Source organism: Panthera onca, chromosome F1 (genome assembly GCF_046562875.1).
Source record: "Panthera onca isolate mPanOnc1 chromosome F1, mPanOnc1 haplotype 2, whole genome shotgun sequence".
Lineage (NCBI taxonomy): Eukaryota > Metazoa > Chordata > Mammalia > Carnivora > Felidae > Panthera > Panthera onca.
The window spans coordinates 56407945-56429985 of record NC_138355.1 but is presented as its reverse complement, the minus strand read 5'-3'; the positions used below and the strand labels follow the sequence as shown (position 1 = coordinate 56429985).

At 37.4% G+C, this 22041-nt stretch overlaps 1 protein-coding gene across 1 annotated transcript in view; it reads left to right on the top strand.

The window, feature by feature from the left end:
* The window catches only part of USH2A (usherin), a 737363-nt gene that overhangs the window by 204902 nt on the left and 510420 nt on the right, over positions 1–22041 (top strand). Inside the window, exons 17-20 of the mRNA XM_078441308.2 lie at positions 2242–2736; positions 3779–4048; positions 5655–5824; positions 11793–11937. Of these exons, the coding sequence (XP_078297434.2) occupies positions 2242–2736; positions 3779–4048; positions 5655–5824; positions 11793–11937 (1080 nt within the window). The remainder of the gene's footprint in view (positions 1–2241; positions 2737–3778; positions 4049–5654; positions 5825–11792; positions 11938–22041) is intronic.

The following is a 22041-nucleotide window of genomic DNA, read 5'->3' as shown; positions in this document are numbered from 1 at the left end:
TAAATATGAAATTTACTGTCAAATTGGTTTCCATACAACACCCAGTGCTCATCCCATCAGGTGCCCTCCTCAATGCCCATCACCCACCCTCCCCTCCCTCCCATCCCCCATCAACCCTCAGTTTGTTCTAGTCTCTTATGTTTTGGCTCCCTCCCTCTCTAACCTTTTTTTTTCCCTTCCCCCCCACCCCATGGTCTTCTGTTAAGTTTCTCAGGATCCACATAAGAGTGGAGGCATAGTAAATTTTATGCATCAGTTTTACTGATTGATTTAACAAATATTTATTGAAATTCTACTCTGTGCTACAAATGGTGGCAAGTAAGGAGGACATGATCTTGGCTTTCCCAGAATGTTAAGTCTAGTGTCGAAGACAGACAATTTATCAAACTATTAAACTACTAAAATGTGAGAAGGGTATATGCACATTATATGTCACAATGGGAGATTATGGCTAATTTTCTTTCTTCTACATCCAGGAAAACCTGAAATCTCATAATATTCTCCCACTCCTACCTCATTTAAGCATGCTCAGTACATTTTTAAAAAATTGCCAACACCCCTCTGCCCTGAACCTACTTCAGTTTTGGACTGCAAGAAAGATAAGGAATTAGGAGAATATGAGTCTGGATTTTCCCAGATTACTTAGGTTCTCAGAAGGTAACAGTTCCCTGGTTTGATTTTATAATAGAAAGTTTCACTAATACAGGAGACAAAAATTAGATATCAATGAGAACACATTTTTTAAATTTGATATTAAGTGTACTTGGAAAGAAATTCATCAGTGCATTTAGTTATTACTAGTATTAGTGCCTCCAAAGAGGAATCTCAGTGTACAATAATTTGTCTATGTAATTTTGTCATTGGGGTAGATCTTTTTCTTTTTTAAAAACATTTTTAATGTTTATTTTTGAGAGAGAGAGAGACAGCATTAGCAGGGGAGGGGCAGAGAGAGGGGGGGGGGGGGACAGAGAATCTGAAGCAGGCTCCAGGCTCTGAGCTGTCAGCACAGAGCCCAATATGGGGCTCAAACCCACAAACTGTGAGATCATGACCTGAGCCACCCAGGTGCCCCTGGGGTAGATCTTTTTCTTATAAAAATGTCATATCCGATGAAGAAATCATCAAAGAAATTTTTTTAATATCACGATTCCAGCATTCTAGTATGATGACTAACTTCACTTTGGAAAGTTTCTGGAATAGTGTGTACTCCAGTTTATTTTTCATAATAATATTTACATATATGCACTATTGCCTTTTATGCTTTTTTCTCATGTTGCTACATGGCCCTCGTTACTATGTTTTATAATAATTACATGATATTAAAATTCTATTAATGTAATACATTAATATTACAATATTATAACGCATTAAATTCCACTTTAATATACTTCAACATTTCCTATTATAAATGACACATCAGTACTTTTAGATGCTTCCTGAGGAAATGCTTCCCAAGAATTTGAGTAAGGACCATGGTCTTATAAAATATGTTTTAGTGTATGCTTGTACAAGCCCTCAGTCTGTTGCTTCTCAGTTTCACACTTACCCTTCATTGCCTCCTTTGCAACAATAGAGCTGGAGCCTGTAAACGTTTCTCCGTGGCTACCTGGCATGTTTTAATTGTCACAATCCTGCAGTACGCTTCCTGTCCCCTTAGAGAATGGGATTCCAGGCACACATCTAATCATGTCCGCTCCCTATCTTTGTAATCTTTTAAAAACCAGACTTCTCTTGTGTAAGTTGTCCACTGCTGATTACAAATGTCTGCAAAAGTTAGTGGTTTAAAACAACAATAAACATTTCTAATTTCACAGTTTCTAGGAGTCATAAATTCAGGAAAGTTTCCAGTCATGCTATTGGCCAGGTGGCCAATGTGGCCTGTGGTAGCAGTTTGCCAACCCTTCGTGTGGTGCAAAATATTGTTTAACAAGCAAACAGGTCATATAGAAGAAAAAACCTGTTATTTCAGTTTCAGAGAACTGCCAGAAATTCCTCTTATATCTTCTATAAAAAAGACACCATATTATATAAAGAATGAGAGCTTAAGCCTTCTAATATCCTTCATTACAAAAGGCACTTATACCATACAAATAATCAGTATTTGCTTTATTTCTGTTTTAAATATATGAACCATATTCTTACTCAAAAGAGCAGGTTGTACATAGGAAAATGGTTGCAAATAGTTCCTTACTAATTTGTGACATGTAACTATTTTCTTCTTTTTTTTCTCTTTAATTTCAGATATTCAGTACTTCTTAGACACTGACCTGTCACCATATACTTCATATTCCTATTACATCGAGACCGCCAGCGTGCATGGCTCCACAAAGAGTGCACCTGTCACTTTCAAGACGAAACCGGGGGTCCCGGAAGGACACTTGAACTTAAGTTATATCATTCCTGTTGGCTCAGACTCCGTAACACTTACCTGGACCACACCTTCAAATCGTTCTGGTCCTATAGAAAAATATATTTTGTCCTGTGCTCCTTTGGGTGGCATTCAGCCGTGTGTTCCTTATGAAGGTCGTGAGACTGCAGCTACCGTCTGGAATCTGGTTCCATTCACCAAGTACCATTTCTCTGTACAGGCATGTACTAGTGGGGGCTGTTTACACAGCTCACCCCTTACAGTGATCACAGCCCAAGCACCTCCCCGAAGGCTGAGTCCACCTGCAGTGTGGAAGATCAGTTCTACAGAGCTTCACGTCGAGTGGTCTCCCCCAGTGGAACCAAATGGTAGGAAGGCAAGGCTCAGATCTCCCTTTCTTGGCCAAACATGAATGAGAATTTAGGCATTTGGAATCGTGCAGTAAGAGTCTGGCAATTGTATTCATTTTTGTAACTGTAGGATAGAATAATTGAGAAGGTCTAAAGATATCAAACACTCTTTGGACTATGTAGAACAAGTTAGTAGAACAAGTGTATTTCTTTAATCTAATAATAAATTCCATTCATTTAAATTGCCCCTTAAAAGGCTAATATTATCTTTGCTCTTAATGACATCTGTCACAACACAAATGATGTTTCTAATTTGAAACTCACTTATGAGATGCATTATATTTGACTGTGTCACAAGCCAGGGCACCCATAAGCAGTAAATTTTCTCTTTTAACCAAGAAAAGGATATAAAATAATACCAAAAATATGTATATAGGCTGGCTGACTCCATTAAGTTAATTTTTTGTCTTCATACAATTGAACCCTTGGTTATATAGGCCAGACACAAATTCATAGATTTTTAGTAATTAATTTCATGTGTGTACTATGGCAAAACCTTTTATCTTGGACTTTTAGAGTTACTTGTTAAGAATATGTAGAAATTAAGTTGAATGTTCTAATATTTATGTAAATGGGGCTGTGTTAAATAGATAATTAAATTAAAATCCCCAAATTTGAAAGTATACAAATTGGAGGTGCAGTGATCAGATTACACCCCTCCCTCAAACAAAGCAATTCTTCTTAGAAATTATGGCCCTTCACTCTGCAGAGGATTGGATTTACCTGTAATAAGTTATCGCTATTTTGTGTTTATGCATTCCCTTTTAGTTTGTTTTTCCACGAATATGCTTTTTAGCGGTACTTTATACATTCATCTATCCATCAGCTTGTTGTCTTTTAGAAGTCCCATCATCTGGATTATTAAAGGAGTGAACAGGTAATCTAGTCAGGAGAATAAGGCAAAGCCAGCAGAACTCTTTAACTGACCTACCCCCACCCTACCCCCAAAACTGTCACTTTGTCCGATGAGTCTCCTTGGCTCTATGTTTCACTTTTCTAGGAGTGATAATAAGATATGAACTGTACATGAAAAGATTGAGATCTGATGGACAAGCCACGTCAGCAGAAAGTCAAGTTTTTCAGAGCAGTGGATGGCTCAGTCCTCACCCATTTGGAGAATCGGCCAATGAAAATGCATTAAAACCTCCTCAGACAGCTACAACCATCACTGCCTTGGAGCCATATACCACGTATGGGTTTCGAGTGTCAGCTGTGAATATGGCTGGCAGTGTGTCATCTGCCTGGACTTCAGAAAGAACAGGAGAATCAGGTGAGGAAAAGGGTTTTGAATTCTACTTTTAAGACTCCCACATAAAAATGCTGCCCCAAATGAAAGTCAACAGCACTAAAGTACATTTTGAAAAGCAAGAATTATAAATTTATATAGGCCAAGGAAAAATTTAATATATTGGTTGGCTACATAAATAACTCAAGGTCATAAAGCACTTGCAGTGAGTTTTAGGGAAAAAAAAGTAAATGCCTGAGCTATTACTTCAAGAGGGAAAAATAACTTCACTGTAGTTACAGTCTTTTGGGAATGTTTGCCAAAAATAGCAATTGGTTTCCATTCCTGAAGTGGGTTGGCCATATATCCTATCTTGCTCCAAATTCAGTACAATTTATATTCAATGAAAGAGATAGCTGTTACCCATTTCACAAATCCTGCTTTGTTTTTATTTCTCTCTCCAAAGCAAATAGTGTAGGTACTAGGTGGTACCTAATGATAGAATCCCGGGTATCAAAATCCGTAATTTGCAACTGTACTCACAAGCAGCTGGCAGTGTGGGAAGAAAGGAGTGTGACATTTTTAATTTTCTGAAGATATCTTCACTATGGCAAATGAGAGATTTTTTAACCCTCCCCCTTACTCTTTACATTAAAAACACCTCAAATATCATGAGCCTTTAACCAAAAAAATACACTTTTGTTATGTTTTGAATCTATGGATATTCAAGAAATCCCAAGTCCTGATTTAAATTGGCTCTGTTAAGACTGTGGGGAGGATAAGGGTAGCTTTAGGTTGATGTCCAAGGGAATCATTTCATGAATAAAATGTGCATTCTGCTTGAGCATCTCTTAATGACTACCAGCCATCTTGGACAAATAATAGTGCCATGATAGCACAAGTGATGAGCCATGGCGTTCTGGAAGGGGAAAATCAAGGTCAGAAATGAAAAGTAATGGGTGAAACTGCAATACTGGACCCTCATAATCTTATGGGTCACTGGCTCCTGAGCGTGCAGTGAGGTCCTTTGATAATACACCTTTGGTTAGCACATTTAAAATCCATATTAAGATCTCAAGGATGGCAGGGGGAGAATGTATGTGTGTATGTACTCTGAACATTTCAATCAAGATTTATTGAAAACTTAAAAAATTTCTTTGGGGTTATTTAGAACAGTTTCGATTTACCACTTTCTGAAGAGTAATATTCTCCAAGCTGTATCAGTGTGGGTGAAATACTTCTCTCCATTAGAACTCTAGTGTGTTACTCTTCGTTGTTCTGGACTTTGTGGACTAAGACTTAGTTTTGATGACTTCTCCTTTCAAATGCTTCATAAGACCTATGATTCCCCACTCCAAAAAATCTATTAGTTATCTTCACGAACGTTAGCAAATTCCTATACGATTTTTATTTTGTGAATGGAAAATACCTTTGCTGGTAAAATAAGAATGGAGAACATCCTTGCAGAAAACATAAAAAAAAAAGTGAATGGCTTTTATAAACACCAGTATATCCTTTGATTTTTAAAAATCAGGGTGTTAATGTAAGGAACAGGGGTATGGCAGAAACTAGAACACATGTATGAATTTACTCCCGAAACCTGTAAATAATGGCGTTCATTGTTGGCTGCTGTACTTGTTGTCATTGATAGTGCCAGAGTTCATGACCCCTCCCTCCGTCTCCCCGCTTTCACCGTACTCCCTCAATGTGTCCTGGGAGAAGCCGGCAGATAATGTAACAAGAGGAGAAGTTATGGGGTATAAGATCAATATGATTTCTGAACAGTCACCTCAACAATCTGTTCCTGCAGCATTGTCACAGGTATTGTTATTTGAACTAATGTCCTTTCAAAATTGAATTGTCTTCATTTTGATATTTTCTGAGTTTGCAGAATTCTGTGACCGATTTCTCTCTTCTAGATTCCTTAAATGGGGCATTGTTTCCTGATATGATATTATGTGTGCAAGGCTCTATATACTTATAGCACCTATTTTTTCTAATATAAGCATGTATTAAGACAAAATAGATATAACGTTGTTTAATAAAATCTGCTTTTTACACTTAACATATATCCTTATATATCTTGTAAGAAGCCGACTCTCAGTAGCTATGTAGCATCACATTATTTGGGCAGACAATAATGCATTTAGCCAACCCACAATCAGTTGATATTTATACTGTATTGATTCTTTTGGAAATATAAGTAGCATTGATAAGAATGTCTTATGTGTACATTTTGCATATTCCTGAAGAGAAAAGAATTCTGAGGAACTCTTATAGCAGCTTATAGCAAAGGGTATTAACATGTTGAAGGTTTGGGATATACAGTGACATATTGTTTACTAGTACTTCATCCTCTAGCTAGAAGTAATGAGAATAATAATCATAGCTAACTTATGAAGCTGTATTATGTGCATGGACTAAGTCATTTGATATGTATATAACAATCCTGGTGGGGGGGGGGCGGTGAGAGGCTCTTCTTTCCCTCCAGTTTATGGTGTGGCCAATGTACTCCATTAGTCTATTCTATCAGCATGAGGGTGGCCGATGACAGAGATGGCTGACGTTAACTGGACAAGTCATTCTGTGTGCTTGACTGTTTAGCACCTCTTCTGAGGAAGATGCTCTTTGGTAGCACTAGCACAATATAAAGGGATCTTCGCACATAACTATCTCTCCCATGGTCCTATCCACACTCTTCTTTCTCAGACTTCCTGGTTCCTGATCTTCTCGTCTTTTCTCTCTCATGCCCATGACTAATACATCCCAGCCACTGTCATATAGTTCAGGTGTATTCTACCTTTGGATCCTTCCCTTTCCATACAAAATCGATGACAAGGTGCGCTACTGGTGTTCGGGATCATCCTTGAATGGAGCTACAGAGCAGCTATCGTGCACTTGCAACCACACACTAAGGCAACCCACCTGTGAACCAAACCGCATGTTTATACTCTCTCAGCTCTTGAGGGACCTCCAACAAGTCATAGGTATGAGCTGAGATTGATTGAGCTACCACTATACAAATGGTCGATAAGATGGGGGTCCCAACAATCTGCTTGCACAGTATATAATAATTCCTGGCTCTTTTTATGCCCCCTTCCATTTATGGATATCCCTTTCCCCAGATATCCCTTTCCATTTTATGATGAATTTCTGTTGGGCTTCAATGGCCTTAAGAGATGGCATGTCTGACAGAACTCAGCTCATGAGAGGCAACTCTAGCTTCATGGCCATTGGATGTTCCACAGTCAGGTTCTCTGCTTTTACCAAGGCCCAATAGCACGCTAGAAGCTGTCTAGCAAATGGTGTTTAATTTCCACTGTGTCATATGCCCTTGCTCCAGATCCTGTGAGTCTACCTTGCGATTCTCTTATTGAGAGCTTGCCGTAAATGTCTCACAGCATCTTTTCCCACTCTAGCCACCTTTAGTACCACAGGCTCTGATAGACTTTGTGTCCCAAGTTGCTTGGCTGCTTGCAAAACAGCCTTGACCTTGACCTGCTGAAGAATCCATTTCCGCTTGAGGGCACACTCAGAGCTGGCAGCGCTCCATATCACTCAGTAACTTGGTCAGAATAGTATTCCCAGATGTGGAATATGCTCTCTTCAGAACCTAAGAAGGCCTGCCAGACATTCTGTTTCCTTCCTACTAGTGTAAGTGCAAGAGGCAATAAGCTGACCTTTATTTTGGAAGGGGTGTCCTAGCATGTCTCAGGCTACTGCACCCCCAAACATTTTACTGATGGCGCAGACCCCTTAATTTTCAAAAACGTGGTCTCTCATTCTTTGGGGGACATAATACTTATCAAGACTTCAACATAACTGCCACTTCTTGATTCTCTGATTCTTCTTCTTTTTTTTTTATTCATTTTTTGAGAGAGATGGAGACAGAGTGTGAGTGGGGGATGGGCAGAGAGAGAGGGAGACAGAATCGGAAGCAGGCTCCAGGCTCCGAGCTGTCAGCACAGAGCCCAGTGTGGGGCTCCAACCCACAAACTGGGAGATCATGACCTGAATCGAAGTTGGAGGCTTAACTGACTGAGCCACCCAGGCGCACTGAAATTTATTATTTTTTAAGTGGAGGCCACAGTCTGAAATCCAAGTGTTGGCAGGGCCATTTTCCCCCCAGTGGCTCTAGATGAGAATCCTTCCTTGCTTCCTCCAGCTTCTGGTAGTTTCTGGTGTTGGTGGCCACAAAACTCCAATCTCAGCATGTTGTCACATAGTCTTCTCTGTGTCATTATCTCCTCTGTGTCTGTGTAGCCCTCTCCTTTCTCCTATAAATATATGACTTATATTTAAAGCTCACCCTAAACGTGTGATTTAATTAATTACATCTGCAAAGACCGTATTTCCAAGTAAGATAACTTTCTGAGGTACTAGGTGAACAAGAATTTGTGGGGGACACTGTTCAACCCATTGCCAATAGGTTTGCCAATATTTTCGAGCCTTTTCAGTAGACCGAGCATGTATACAACACAAAACTAGGAGAAGAAAAAGAGTCAATAAATAATTTATGACTCCTTGTTACACTTTTTCATTAGTCTGGAAATAAGCACTGACTTATCTGCAACTGTCTCAGGTGGCAAAAATAGACCTAGTCTTATACAAATCTTTTAGCTTAAACAACTTAGTCTACCAATCCAGCATATAGCAGGATTTAGGGTAAATTTACAGCCATCACTGCTTTGTTTGGTCCTTAATTTCATACCATATTTATCATTGATGTTTTGTTGTTTTTGCTACTCTTTTGTTTTGTAAACTGTTCTTTCCTTGTAAGATAGTTTCAAAGCAACTATTGCTTGCAGTATAATATTCTCTTCCAAGACACAAAACTAAGTAAAAAACACCGTTCATAAAAATATAGCCTTGGAAGTCAATTTGTTTATATCCCATTTCTGGCAATCCCTAGCCCTCCACACATCTCTGTGTTTCAGGTCTTACTCATCCGTAAAATAGGAAAACAATTTCTTCTTACCTATGTGGTGTCTGTGGAACTTCAAGAGCTTGACGAATATTAGCTACTATTAGTGATTTTTATTAATGGGCTAAGACTACATTACACTTTAAAAAGATCACTTTATAGTTCAGTGGAGCAGTAAAAGATTACATTTTTATGACAAAAATTATGGATATGCATCTTTGTTTAAAAGTCCTTTCTTTGTGGCCCAATTGAAGAAAGATGTAGATATGTCACTTTCTTCTCTTACGCTTTCTCTCCCCCACAAATATCTATCTACTTCATTGTGTATTAACGAAAATGAAATCAAGAGTGGCAAAGTCAAAATTGTCACTTCAGTAGTTAAATTTGTATCCACACTGACCTGAGTGTGTCTTGTTATAAGTTTGGTAAATAAATAGCCAAAATTTCTAGGGAAAGCTACTGTAAAATAACTGTTAAGGAAATTTTGGCTAAGAATGTGGCAAGGAAGGGGCACCTGGGTGGCTCAGTTGGTTAAGCGTCTGACTTCGGTTCAGGTCATGATCTTGTGGTTTGTGGGTTCAAGCCCTGTGTTAGGATCTATGCTGACAGCTCAGAGCCTGGAGCCTGCTTCAAATTCTGTGTCTCCCTCTCTCTCTGCCTCTCCCCCACTCACATTCTGTCTCTCTTTCAAAAATAAATTAACATAAAAAAAAAAGAATGTGGCAAGGAAATATATAGAACAGTTGATATTATCAGTGTAGGATTTCAAGCTTCCACAGATTTCTTTCCACCTCTTTAAAGATTTGTGCCAAAGAAAATTTTCAATTAAATTGATCCTTTAAGATGTGTAAAATGACTGTATATATGGTAGAGAAAAAACTCATCTGAGTGATTATTTTATGTGCTACAAGCTTGAAGGTAAATGTCCTTTTAAAATCTGGTAATTTGTACCAATCATATGTAGAGAAGTAAAAGCCCATCAAAATTAGTATTAATCTACATTTTCTATTTCTTATTATATGTCATTATGTGTTCTTGCTATGAAGAATAGTTTATTAAACAAATGATTCAACATCCTAGATTACAAAGGAAACACTTTATTTTCAAATTAATTTTTTTTAATTTGAATATAGTTGATGTGATGTCACAATAGTGTCAGGTGTACAACATAGTGATTCAACTTCTCTGTATGTTATGCTATGTTCACCACGAATGCAGCTACCATCTGTCACCATACAATACTATTACACATAATACATATTTTAGATTCCACATATGAGTGAACCATATCATATGTCTCTTTCTAAGTGTTACTTCTTTTACTTAGCATAATACCCTCTAGGTCCATCCATGTTGTTGGAAATGGCATGATCTCCTCCCTTTTTATGGCTACATAATATTCCATTGTATTTTTTTTTTTTACCACATCTTCCTTAAAATAAGAAACACTTTGCTGTATTTTATCCTGAAAACAATTTCATTTTCTAAAAATCTAAATTAATCCAAACCAGAGTTGTTCTAAATGGGATAAATTTTATAGCAATACTCAATACATTTTACTCATTTCAAAGTTTTATTTTTCTTAGAAAATTTTAAATCACATTGCACAGAAGAGAACATTTTATAAAATCAATAACAATTTCAGAATTAGAAAAATGAAGTACTCATGATTTGGTTTTTGATGTTTTCTGATTTCTAAATGTAATTGCAAGGAAATAATACCAAAGTTTTAAATTATTCCTAGATTTTTAGACCTTTGGAATCACCTTTATTTCTGAAAAATATTATATAAATGATGTAGTTCATATCCCCTTCACACTGTTTTCTAGAACTACTCATTTAGGTTATAAAGTTTTAAAGTAAATGCCTAGGCAATATTCCAAATGAATTTTATTGTATTTCTAAAGGGAGAATATCTAGAAAATTACTTCAAATGTTACAAACCTTAACAGCTATCTATATTTATACATATAGAAGATTATTTGCTATGATATCAGTATCCCTTAGAAAAAAGTTTTATACTCATGCTTGGTGTCATACTTTTTGTTTTAATGACTTCTTTTTCTGAATACAATTTCCAGTGGTTTTTGTATCTGTAAACTAAGTAAACTTATACAGTTGCTTTTGATCATTCCTAGTTTTAATGATAGGACCAAGGCTCAGTGTTAGTTGTTTAATTATTTGTTTATGTACTATGGCGTTCCTTTCAGCCTCCTTCGCTCAAATCTGCTTTTCTCCCTTGAAATTGTGTGATAAAGACAATATTTGAAGAAATGTAACTGTTTGATCTAATCTGCATATGCTTATTTGTATAAGAAAGATAATTGAGAATTGACCTCATGTGGATGCTCAGTAATGTGTTTACTTGTTTTCCTTTTTCTTTTGTGGCTTTTTATTTTTAAAGAAAATGATGGGATTAATTTAACATAGTGACATTTTTCTGTGCTAGTTCCATCAAATGACGTGTGGGCATCACTGCATGGGGTTCGTTTTGGCCAAGCCCCATGGTTTTATTTGGCCCTTTCATGATAACAATCACAATGTCACCATCCTTTATCTCTGCCATTGGTGACAATAACCATACCACCACGCTGCTTTATGAGGCAATAACTTGCTTTCCTCATTTATCCACTCAGGAACTGGATTATTACCTCATAAAACAGTGTGATTGTACAATTATCAATTAAATCCTAGCTTGTTGAGACTCTTCAAAAAAAAAATCCCTTTCCTAATAGTGGTTGGCAATAATTTCTTTGTCTGAATTCATAGAACATGACTGGATTCTGGTTTCTTGACTGCCAAAGTTACATTTCTCACACTGTTTATCTATTATCTGACTTTTTTTTTTTTTTTTTGGCCTTGAAGGTGTTGTATACTGCCAAATCCCAAGAACTGTCTTACATTGTAAAAGAACTAAAACCTTATAAGATATACAACTTCACTATTTCTCTCTGCAATTCAATTGGTTGTGTGACCAGTGCTTCAGGAGCAGGACAGACATTAGCAGCAGGTAAGCAAGTTTTTCTGTACCTGAAAAATGTGAAAAATATATTGTATATTTGTAAACAAACACCTATAAAGCTCAATACCTTCTCTAGTTTGGACTTAATACTTGTCTTTTCTGGTTTCTCCTGCTCCCTGATCACGAACCCTGATTGCTAGCTGTATTGACATTTTTAAACAAACAAAAATAAATAAATAGACTTAAGTTTCTAAGAGGTCCCTGGGAGCCCTGAGTTGCAGCTGTGCCATAATAAGAAATGCAGCTAGATGCAGAGTGACTCCAGGGCTCAGTATTCACTCTAGGTCCTACTGATATCCTGACAGTTGTTAGAAGTATTCAGGAGGCTTCTTATGAGGGCTCAGGATATTTCTTCTTGACCCTTTTTGCGGGCTTTGGGTCTACCCACTCCTGCCCTCTGGGGCTAAAGGCAGACATCCAGGAACTAGTGGGATATTCTGGTGTTATATTTTACCTTTAATGGATAGGCAGCAGTGTAATTATTAATTTACTTATTATTAATAAGAAGCTACTAAGTTTATACAATTTAAATAAAGGAGTCATTATCAAGTATGATCTTAGTAGGAAATGCTTTGCATAAAATATTGCTTGCTTTACATAGAACAAACTAGATTCATACAAACTTGATTATATGTATTACTAACACCTACATAACTCAATTACTCTGCATTTAGTGTATTTTCAAATCAGTTTTTCTGTCTGCAGTCAAGCAAAGCTTGGTGCTCCCTAAGAAAATTTCCAAATGTGAGGAGGTTAAGAAACTCTTAGAAAATCCAGATGTGAGAAGGTCGAAAGACTTCTGGGTGAATGACAGATATGAAAACATATTTAGCTATAAAAATATTCCTTATGCCTTTTCCCTGTGTTCAAGTCTGATTCTATTGTTTTGTTTTACCTCGCTTTAGTTCTGGAAAAACTTGTTTGGCTCAAATGATCTCATCCAAGTAATTTGTTTCTTCAAATTTCTATCAGTGAGAACAACTCACAAATTCTAAAGAAGTATGTTTGTTTTATTACCTCTCCAACCAAACTCTTTGTATTGTTATATATTTATATGTATTTCATATGTATGAATACATTTATGGGGTACCTAGGTTGTACAAAATACCATTCTCCTATAAGACTGTTTGTTTGTTTGTTTGATTATTAGAGGGCTGCTGAATATGGATAATAGAGGCAGGCTCTCTGCCTTCTTTTGGAAAGATGACATAGTTTGGGACTAGAGAACAAAAAAAAGAGGACTCAGTCTTGCAGGCTGAAGAAAGTAAAAATAGAAACAATGCAAGCTGAAGATTGGCCTGAGGTATAGTGGAAGATACAGAGGGATATACTTATAGTGGAAGATAGATGGATACCAACCATGTGACTGAGTAGAACTGAAATCATGACCCCCAGGGTAAAACGTTTAAAATCACCTAGTGTGACTTTCTAACCAATAATGGTATATTCTTTGTAACATTGTTCCCAAGTGTTTGTCCAACCCATGCTTGATACCTTTCGTGGTAGGGGAGCTACTACCTCTCAGGCAAATCCAGGTTTAGAGACCTCTTTCCAGAGGTGATTTCTTACATGGATCTAAAATATCTCTATGTGGCCTCTATTCAACATTTTCCTTCTACTCCTTAGGGGCTCTCCTCAGTCTAATTCATCTTTTTCTTGACGTACTTCCAATAACATTTTCAGTTCTCTCCGCTCAAGTCTCTCCCCTACACTGCACACCACGGCACCCCCATCTGCACCTCACACGTCATAGTTCTACCACTAGTGCAGGTACTTTCCTGTAGATGAGATTCAGTCTGTCTTTTCATGGAAACTAGCAAACTAAAGGAAATGGAGGGACATATGCCCGTCTGCAGAGACTAGATGGACCCTCGGGATGGCAAGGGGAAAGTGGGGCACATGTCTATGAAACAGGCACTCCCTGGCTAATGCACCAGTGATAACATCTGTGCTAACAGCATCCTCCTTGGTTGTAGCAACTGGTTTCCGTGGCATGGAGGATGGCCTAGCTGAGTGCTCTGAGCAGCTCTCATTTAACTTACTGGTGAGAATACTTAAGGCTGCTCCTGTCCACTGGAAATGTAGTGAAAGAAAACTAATCTACGTCCTCTGAATCCTTTCTGACTCTAAAGTGCCATAATTATATTGTTACTCTAGTTTATTGTGAGTGCTCAATTCAGTAAGCATGTATTAAGGGCCTACCCATTTAAGGCACTGTGAGGGTTTCAAATATAATTCATTCAAGGACAGTTTAATGGTGTCTGCATTAAGGTGTTGACATACAACAGATAAGGTTAGCATCTGGAGGTATTAGAACACGGACAAAAGAACACTATGGGAACATAGACTCTGGGATAAGTAGCTTTGATTTGAACAATACCATTTGACTGAACAAATACCATTATAGTCACTATTTTAGAGACTGGCATTGTGCCAAATACTGATGGGATGAAAATTAAGGTATATGAAGATTGGTCTGGCAGTAGAGTGTAAATAGACAAGAAGAGAGTGTGTAAATAGGGTCTGGTAGACTTTTCTAAGAGGCAGAGAGGGAGTAAATCAGATAAATAGAAGTAAAGATTGGAGGAAGGGAATGGAGGTGGACCAAAGAAGAGAAATCCATAGGTTAAGAAGAGGGAAGAATTGAAGACAACAGTCAGTGTTGCAGACCGTGGTCATGCCACTAAATATAATAACAAAGATGAAGACATAAACTCATGAGTAGAAGTTTGATCATTGGGTAGAAACACATCCATGGAAAGTCTTAGGATCCCAGAACAGAAAATGCAAATCTGGAGCATAACACTGATACAGATTTTGTGATTATTGCATAGAGATAAACGCTAAAGCTGTAGGTGATAATGAATTAGTGAAAGCAGAGAAAATACAAATTAAAAGTTCGCATCTCAGTGAAGGCTTATATTTTGGGAGAAAGAGAAAGGAGTAAGGGGAACACAGACATGGGCAGAATTAGAGGGAGCAGTGTCAGAAAAGTTAAGGGAAGAGAGAGTTCTAGAAGGTCTAGAATTCTGTAGCATCATATGCTGTAGGGAAAGCAAGACGAATGGGATCTACAAGGAAGGTGGCATGGGAGGCCCTCTCGGAAGCCCTCTATTTAACATGGTTGAATAGAAGCTGGATTGTAAAGGGCTGAGCAGTTGCAGAAGATGTGATGGTAAATTTAAGATGTTCTGAATGTGCGAATTTAAATGTGGAAATTAAAATTGTTGTTGTTGTTGTTGTTGTTGTTGTTCTTTGCCACAATACTCCCTCTACCCAATTTCCATTAAGAGAAATACATCAACTTTCGTTCCCATGTAAAATGCTTTCTTTTCTGAAGGAAAAGTCATTTTAGTGTTCTTCTGGGGAAATGTTTTTTTTCTTAATCCTTTAATTTTTGTCAGGACTCTGATTCTTCATCTGTAGAGCAGAGAACAAAGTCACTTACATGACAAAAGTATGGCAAAATAATTTTTACTTGCCATTTGATTTATTTTAAAGGACATAATTTTCAAGGGTGTTGAGATCAGTAAGAATGAACTTCTTTGTTTTTGTTGGGATATAAGGAAAAGCCCAGCAATTACAGATCCAGTATCTTTTTGCCACCCTTATTTTCAGTAAATGAAAGTTTTTGTTTCCAAAATTTTCTTAAGATTAAACATCTGGCTATAACTCACAGATGCTAAGTCATAAAAATAAACACGGAGATAGTCAATCCTTTTGGTCAACAGGTTTGCTGTAGGGAAGAAATAAAAGTTGACTTGCAGCTTTAGGATTCTTCCTGCCCTGTTTCTTCAAGTAATAAAATTGCAAGTCGGAGGGAATATATTACTGCAGCGAATTCGAATGGATGTGTGGGGAATTAACTCTTACATGAAAATGTAGTTCATACAAATTTATTTTAGGAGAAGGAAAGAAGCCAGTGACCATTCAAAACCTTTGAAAAGGGGTTCCAAAAGTTAGTGATAGTATTCAGCCTTTTGAAATCATTGATTCGTAAAAATATGTTTCCTCCTTAAATCTCAGTCACAGGAATCAAAAAGATACTTGTGAAGATTTATCTGACTTTTAGTAGAAAGCCTGAGAATTTCAACTGGCTCTTGTTTTGTTTCAAGTATTTTTTCAGTGAAAGATATGGTTAGAACTGGTGCATTTCTTCCGGAATGTTGCATTGCTACCTCTTTAGTTTCGTGCTTGCGACAAACCTGAGAACTGATCTGCAGGAGGCATACACCCAGGAGCAGCCACGTTTCTTGTCTCTGTAGCAAAGTCTCCAAGCAGGGTCATCAGTGGCTCTGGAGTTGCTTCTGGGTTTCTGTCGGTAATGAACCGATGGCCCGGGCCCTGTTAGAGTCCTTGTTATTTTTTCCTTAAGATCACCCTTTCAATTTAGGAAATTTGTGTGTTTCCACGCTTTGCGAATTCAGTACAATTTAAACGTTTCTTAAGAGCAATTCCTCTTGGAGCTCCATTCCTGGACGAGCAATGTGATATTTCCTTTGCCTGTCATAAATTGACCTCTACACTACAAGCTTAGAAGTACCCATCTCCCATTAAGCAAGTAATTAGCGGTGCATTAAGGTTTTTCTCTGAATCAAAAGTAAAATGTATAGGCTGTTTGCTGCTCAGTTGAAAACACACATTGTTTTGCATGCAGGTACATGAGTCTTTTCATTGTGAATAGGACCCAGAGTGATTAAACAAGCACTCTTAATATGTTAATTTATAATTTTAATTACAACAATCTTGTATATATAGTCATTAGTGAATACTAATATAAATATTTTTCTATCTTTTTATTCATAATGCATAAACCAATCATCCAGTTACTTCTCTGAGGTTGCCTGTTTTTGTTTCATAATACAATCTTTGTTCTTAGTTATGAATGCATTTTGTTCGTTCCTGCCTTGAATAATCCCTCATTAAGCTAGTCACTTTCTGCTCCATGCTAAAAAGGAAAAATTATCATGCAAATGTGGCATGCCATATTAAAAAGCACATTACCAAACACTTTTGTTGCTGTCCTTCAATTAGTTTCCCTTCTTTGAATTTAATTCCATTTGTTGTTAAACTACTGACTTGATGTATGGACTCATGAATCTGAAGCTGCTGCCAAGAAAGTGGGGGAAAAAAAAAATCAAAGCCTCTTCGAAGAGCTGCAGAGGGGAGCTGAAATGAATTTGCTTCACCTTTGACAAGAACACTTGAACAGCTCTGGAATCCTCTGATGATCCAACTTGGCTAATTATCCAATTATTTATTTCAAAAATAAAGGCACTGTTTTACAATTAGAGAAGTGTAAAGCAATCTGAGAAATTTGGTAATGACAGATGACTTAAGTAACTTCTAAGATAAACAGTATCTGTGCAAACTTGTCTCACCGAGTGTTTCCAGACAGCAGTTCTATCTTAGCATCAGGGAAATCCTGAGTACACGGAGGGTTTTGTTTGTTTGTTTTGCTCTTTCCCCAACAGAAATTCTTTTACAGTTTTAACCAACATGTCAAATTTCCATGGCTCTTAAGCGATGTTTAAGTTGTATTTCTCTTGATTAAAAGCTTTTGGTTCAAAGCAATACTTTTTAATTGCCTAATGATATAAGTCAGTTCTTAGGAAAGAACCGCACATTTAGGAGTTCATTTGCAATATAACTGAAAAATTCATTGCATGGCAGTAAAACAATTTACTGTTAATTACAAGGAGAAGAATTTGCTGTAGCATGCTCACAGATTGCCATGAATCATGCAGCACTCCTAGAGATTTATAACAGATGTGTAAGTGGGATGAATTAGCAGGGTTTAATAACAGAGACACAAATCATGCAGACTTCAAGGAGCTTTAATTGATATACTAGAATGTGACGGGCATGAATCACTCAGCCATTCAACAGCACTGTAACATATGGTCAGCTCAATATGCTGCATCTTAAATCGGTTGGTGAGTCGTTGGTTGTCCCATATGGTGGAAGCAATATATTTTTCATGATTAAAAAAAATACATCCATTTTTTAAAGAAATATGATTGCAAAGCATGTTTGTTATTGAACAGTCACCTGAATGCCAAACTGGGTTTTTTAATGTTTTTTTTTTTTTCTTTAACATGGCAGCTTCCCAAAATAAATAGCGGCTACTACTTGTAATACCAGATCGCTGGAGGCATTATCAGGACCAAACTGGTGCTTGTTGGCACTCTGGATCCACACAGCAAAGCCTATAGGAGAACACAGCTGATGGTAGCTCTGACTGTCAGGGAAATCCTTCAGAGTCAGGCAAAGCAAACAATATGAAGGGAAGGAATGATGTCACTTTCAGAGAAGTTCAGGAATGCCCAGATTTGCAAGTAGAATAAAATGAGTTGAATGGGAAACCTTTCCTGAGCAGGGTAGGGAAAGGGGTGTGATCCTACCGTTACCCATAGTGTAACAAATTGGATATAGCTCTTTATTATAACCTCTTCGTTAGATGCTCGGTCCTTCAGGAATATTCTAAAAGCAATCCTGGCTGACCGTCACACGGATGGTCGTACCAATTCCATGTCATTATTGAACAATGGTGTCAGGGTACGAAAACAGGTATCCTGCTACAGACGGGTTACCAGCGGCATGTAAAAATCTTTTTACTGAGACTGGAATCTGGCAGCTTTCGGCAAAGCTCTCGCAGCATTAGTAAATCTGACAGATTTGAAAAAGGAATATTGCAGCCTTAGAACTGTGGCTGCCAGAATTTAATGTCAACAATTAAAATTTATTTTGATCCTTACCTACTGTTTATTACTGTTTGTATACACAACAGACCTTACTAATACAGAGATGCACTATTAGAAGGAATTACCATCTGTTCAGAGTGAAATGCTGGCATCTGTCTTAGATGCTAAAACTAAAATGATATTATTTCTAACAAAACAAAATTAACTGCTTTTTACTCACCAACTTTAATTTTGACTGTGTGGCTGCACCCAAGCAAAAGGCTTGTTGATGAAACATGTAATGACCTCTGTCATCAGGTCTGCATTTAGATATGTGACTTTAATAGGGTTCTCCTGGCCTTTTTGGCATGCAGAAATCATACTTTTTAAAACAGCCTTTTAGCTTTATAAAGTGTTACCTATAGGAAGACATTAAAATGACACAATTAGAATATGCAAAAATTGGCTGAATCAGGGAGACTACAGTATGCAAAATATTTTGATAGATGTACCCTAAATAAGTACAAGGAAAGAAATTAAGGAGACGAAAATTCATCTGAACAAAGTTGCCGTAGGTCCTACAGTGACACCTTTAGGAAAATATAAACTGTATCTTCCGTTAGACTATTTTTAATTTTCTCCTACACTGACATATATAAAAGATTTATATTCAGCTCCCCCCCTTTTTGTAAAAGCCTAACTATCCTATTAACAAAGGTCTCCAGCTTTTTGAAGGTAGAGAATTTGGAGTATCAAGGACAATGGTAGTTTCCATACTGATGCTGGACCGGTGGTGCTAATTTCTGAGAAGCCAAACTTCAATTCTATATATCACAAAATAATAAATTGTGTCACACCAGCATTTAATGCATGTACACAGTGCATTAACTGTAACTGTAGTACATTTATTTGTGCTAGAGGAGACTTGAAAATGATTAAAAAATCAATACTTTGCTGTCAGAGAAGCAATGTTACGATGCATTTAAGTAGTTAATTGCATAAGCCCCATAAAAGCTTCAAGTTTGGGTAGCCAGGATGCCATAATTACAGTCCAAGCAGCTACCTTTTATTAACGGTGGACTTTAGGGGACGGTGTGCCCCGTCATCATGCCGCTGTGTGTGCGGTTCAGAAATCACAGACCCTCTTCTCCACACATGTAGGATGCTAGTTACGTACGAATTGATGATCATCAGAACAACAGCTGGTTAAAGTAGTGTTTATTCACCAAACAAGTGATTTCCCTTAAATTCTCTAAAAGCAGTGCTCTCTGACCATCCTTTATGTCTTAAGACATATTAAAGAAATCATAATATTTGTGTGCCCTGGTGTGGTGAAGAAACAGGGTGGCTCAGAGCTGAAGGGGATAAACTAGCTGGCTTCCTGGGACACTGAGAGGGTCCGGGTGTCAGATGTCCAGCATGCCTTCTGGTTTACTAATTGAGAAGCACTGCTAGAAAGTATTCAATCACAGAATTTTGAAACTGGAGGACACCCTCACTTCTGTCGTACTCTTGGACAAATGAGGCACTGAGGAACAGAGATACCAAATAATGGATTAGCCAAATTAGGGACCTGAAGAGCCAGTCTAGAAGCTAAGTTTTCTCCTTTCCAGATCAGTTCCACTGTACATGTTCTCTCTGGAAGGAAACTAGCATGCAAAACAGGGAATGGTAAAGTAGATTTGTTCTTTTTTCTCCAGAGAATAGACAGTGAACAAGGCAAGGCTGAGTGGTCTCGTGATTCTGAGGGGAGCATCCTCTCCTCTTCTGGACACTGACGGGAGAGCAGGTACAGTCGAGTGGTCGCCAACTGAGAAATCATGGCTTCCTGATCTGACATTCTTGTTTAAGTCCTGATCCCAGTGCCTTTCCATGGGTGTTTTGGCCTGGAAGTGTTTGGGCAAACTGCATTTCTTGTGACAGTTTTATATTTGTAAGGAAAAGTCAAAATCATGTTCTATTGCTAAGGTGCCTGAGGAGGTCTTATGTCAGTCTGCTCCCCACAGATGCCTGAAATGTGGAAAGGCTGTTCATTGTTGGATTCCTGTCTTCATAATGGGAAGTGGATGGTGTTTTAAGATATTAACACTGCCATGCAGTGTTCATAGGTAACAAACTCTTGCTTGAAAACAAATAAAGAGATTTGATTTTAAAGACCTGCCATCAGCGAGAGCTTCTGCTCATTTAGGCCTCCGTTCTTACGCTATGACACTCAAACTCCACACTACATAAATTTTGCACATGTAAATTTATGCATTATGATATGCTATTAATCAGATTATAAAGTAATAAATGCTGCATAAAGCAGAATGTCCATTATCAGAGCGTTTTATAAAGAATATTTACAAATAGAAGAGCTAGACTGGAAACTGGATTACAAAGCTATTGCAAAAAATACAAAAACATTGTTAAGTTTATTCTAAGTGGAAACAGACTTTGTATGTTGTTATTCTTTGAAACTATGGATATTGAAGATCCATTTTATACTTGACATTTATAAGAGGATTTTCTAAGCAAATACAGATTTTGAATGCGGATGAATTGTATCCTTTTATGATATGTTATCTGAAATATGTGTTATTGGCTAGTAATAATAGTGCCTTGTGTTTGTATAGAAATTTGCTTTCTCAAGCCTGACACAATTATATATATTGTTTTTAAAAGCAGTTACTGTCAAGGTAGTCTGCTGAAATTCATCCTCCTGTTGTAGATGAGAAAACTGAGACCCGCATAAGTTTTAGTGATTTTTCTAAGTCATGCAGAATTGGAAATTAAAAAGTAAAATGTAACCTCTAATAGTCTGCAGAGTCCTTTCCATTATTCTATGTTGTCTATTAATTCACTGTTTTGTGATTAATGAATTTATAACTATAATCCCTTTACTTTGATAGTCTGAGAAATGATCCTTTATTATTTCTCTCTCTTAGTGAGTCTGTACTTGTGTGAGTGTGTTGAATAGTTCAGGAATGTCTCTTTTTCTTTTCATCCTTCTGTGTGTGTGTGTCTGTGTGTGTGCATGTGTGTGTGTTTAAGTGTGACCAGTCTAGTTTAATTGATTGAAAATCCCGCCTCTGGTCTTAGGGGAACTGGGAAAATAATAACTCAGTGGGGTGCTCACCCTTTCAAACAGGCTAGGTTGACTCCTCCAAGTGAAACATACAACATACCAGCTGGAAGGTTGTTGTGTTTTTGTTTTGTTTTGTTTTGTTTTGTTTTGTTTTGTTTTGTTTTGTTTCAGCAAGAGAATAAAAAATATACTCTAATTTGATTCATTTTCTGTAGTTGACTTCCTAAGAATAGTTTCATTGCTTGGTGGAATAATTCTCCTGTGAATTTAGAAGAAGTGTTCCACTACTTGTTAAAATTTAAACAGTCAACATTAATTTTTGTGCATTCTCAGTGAGGGTGC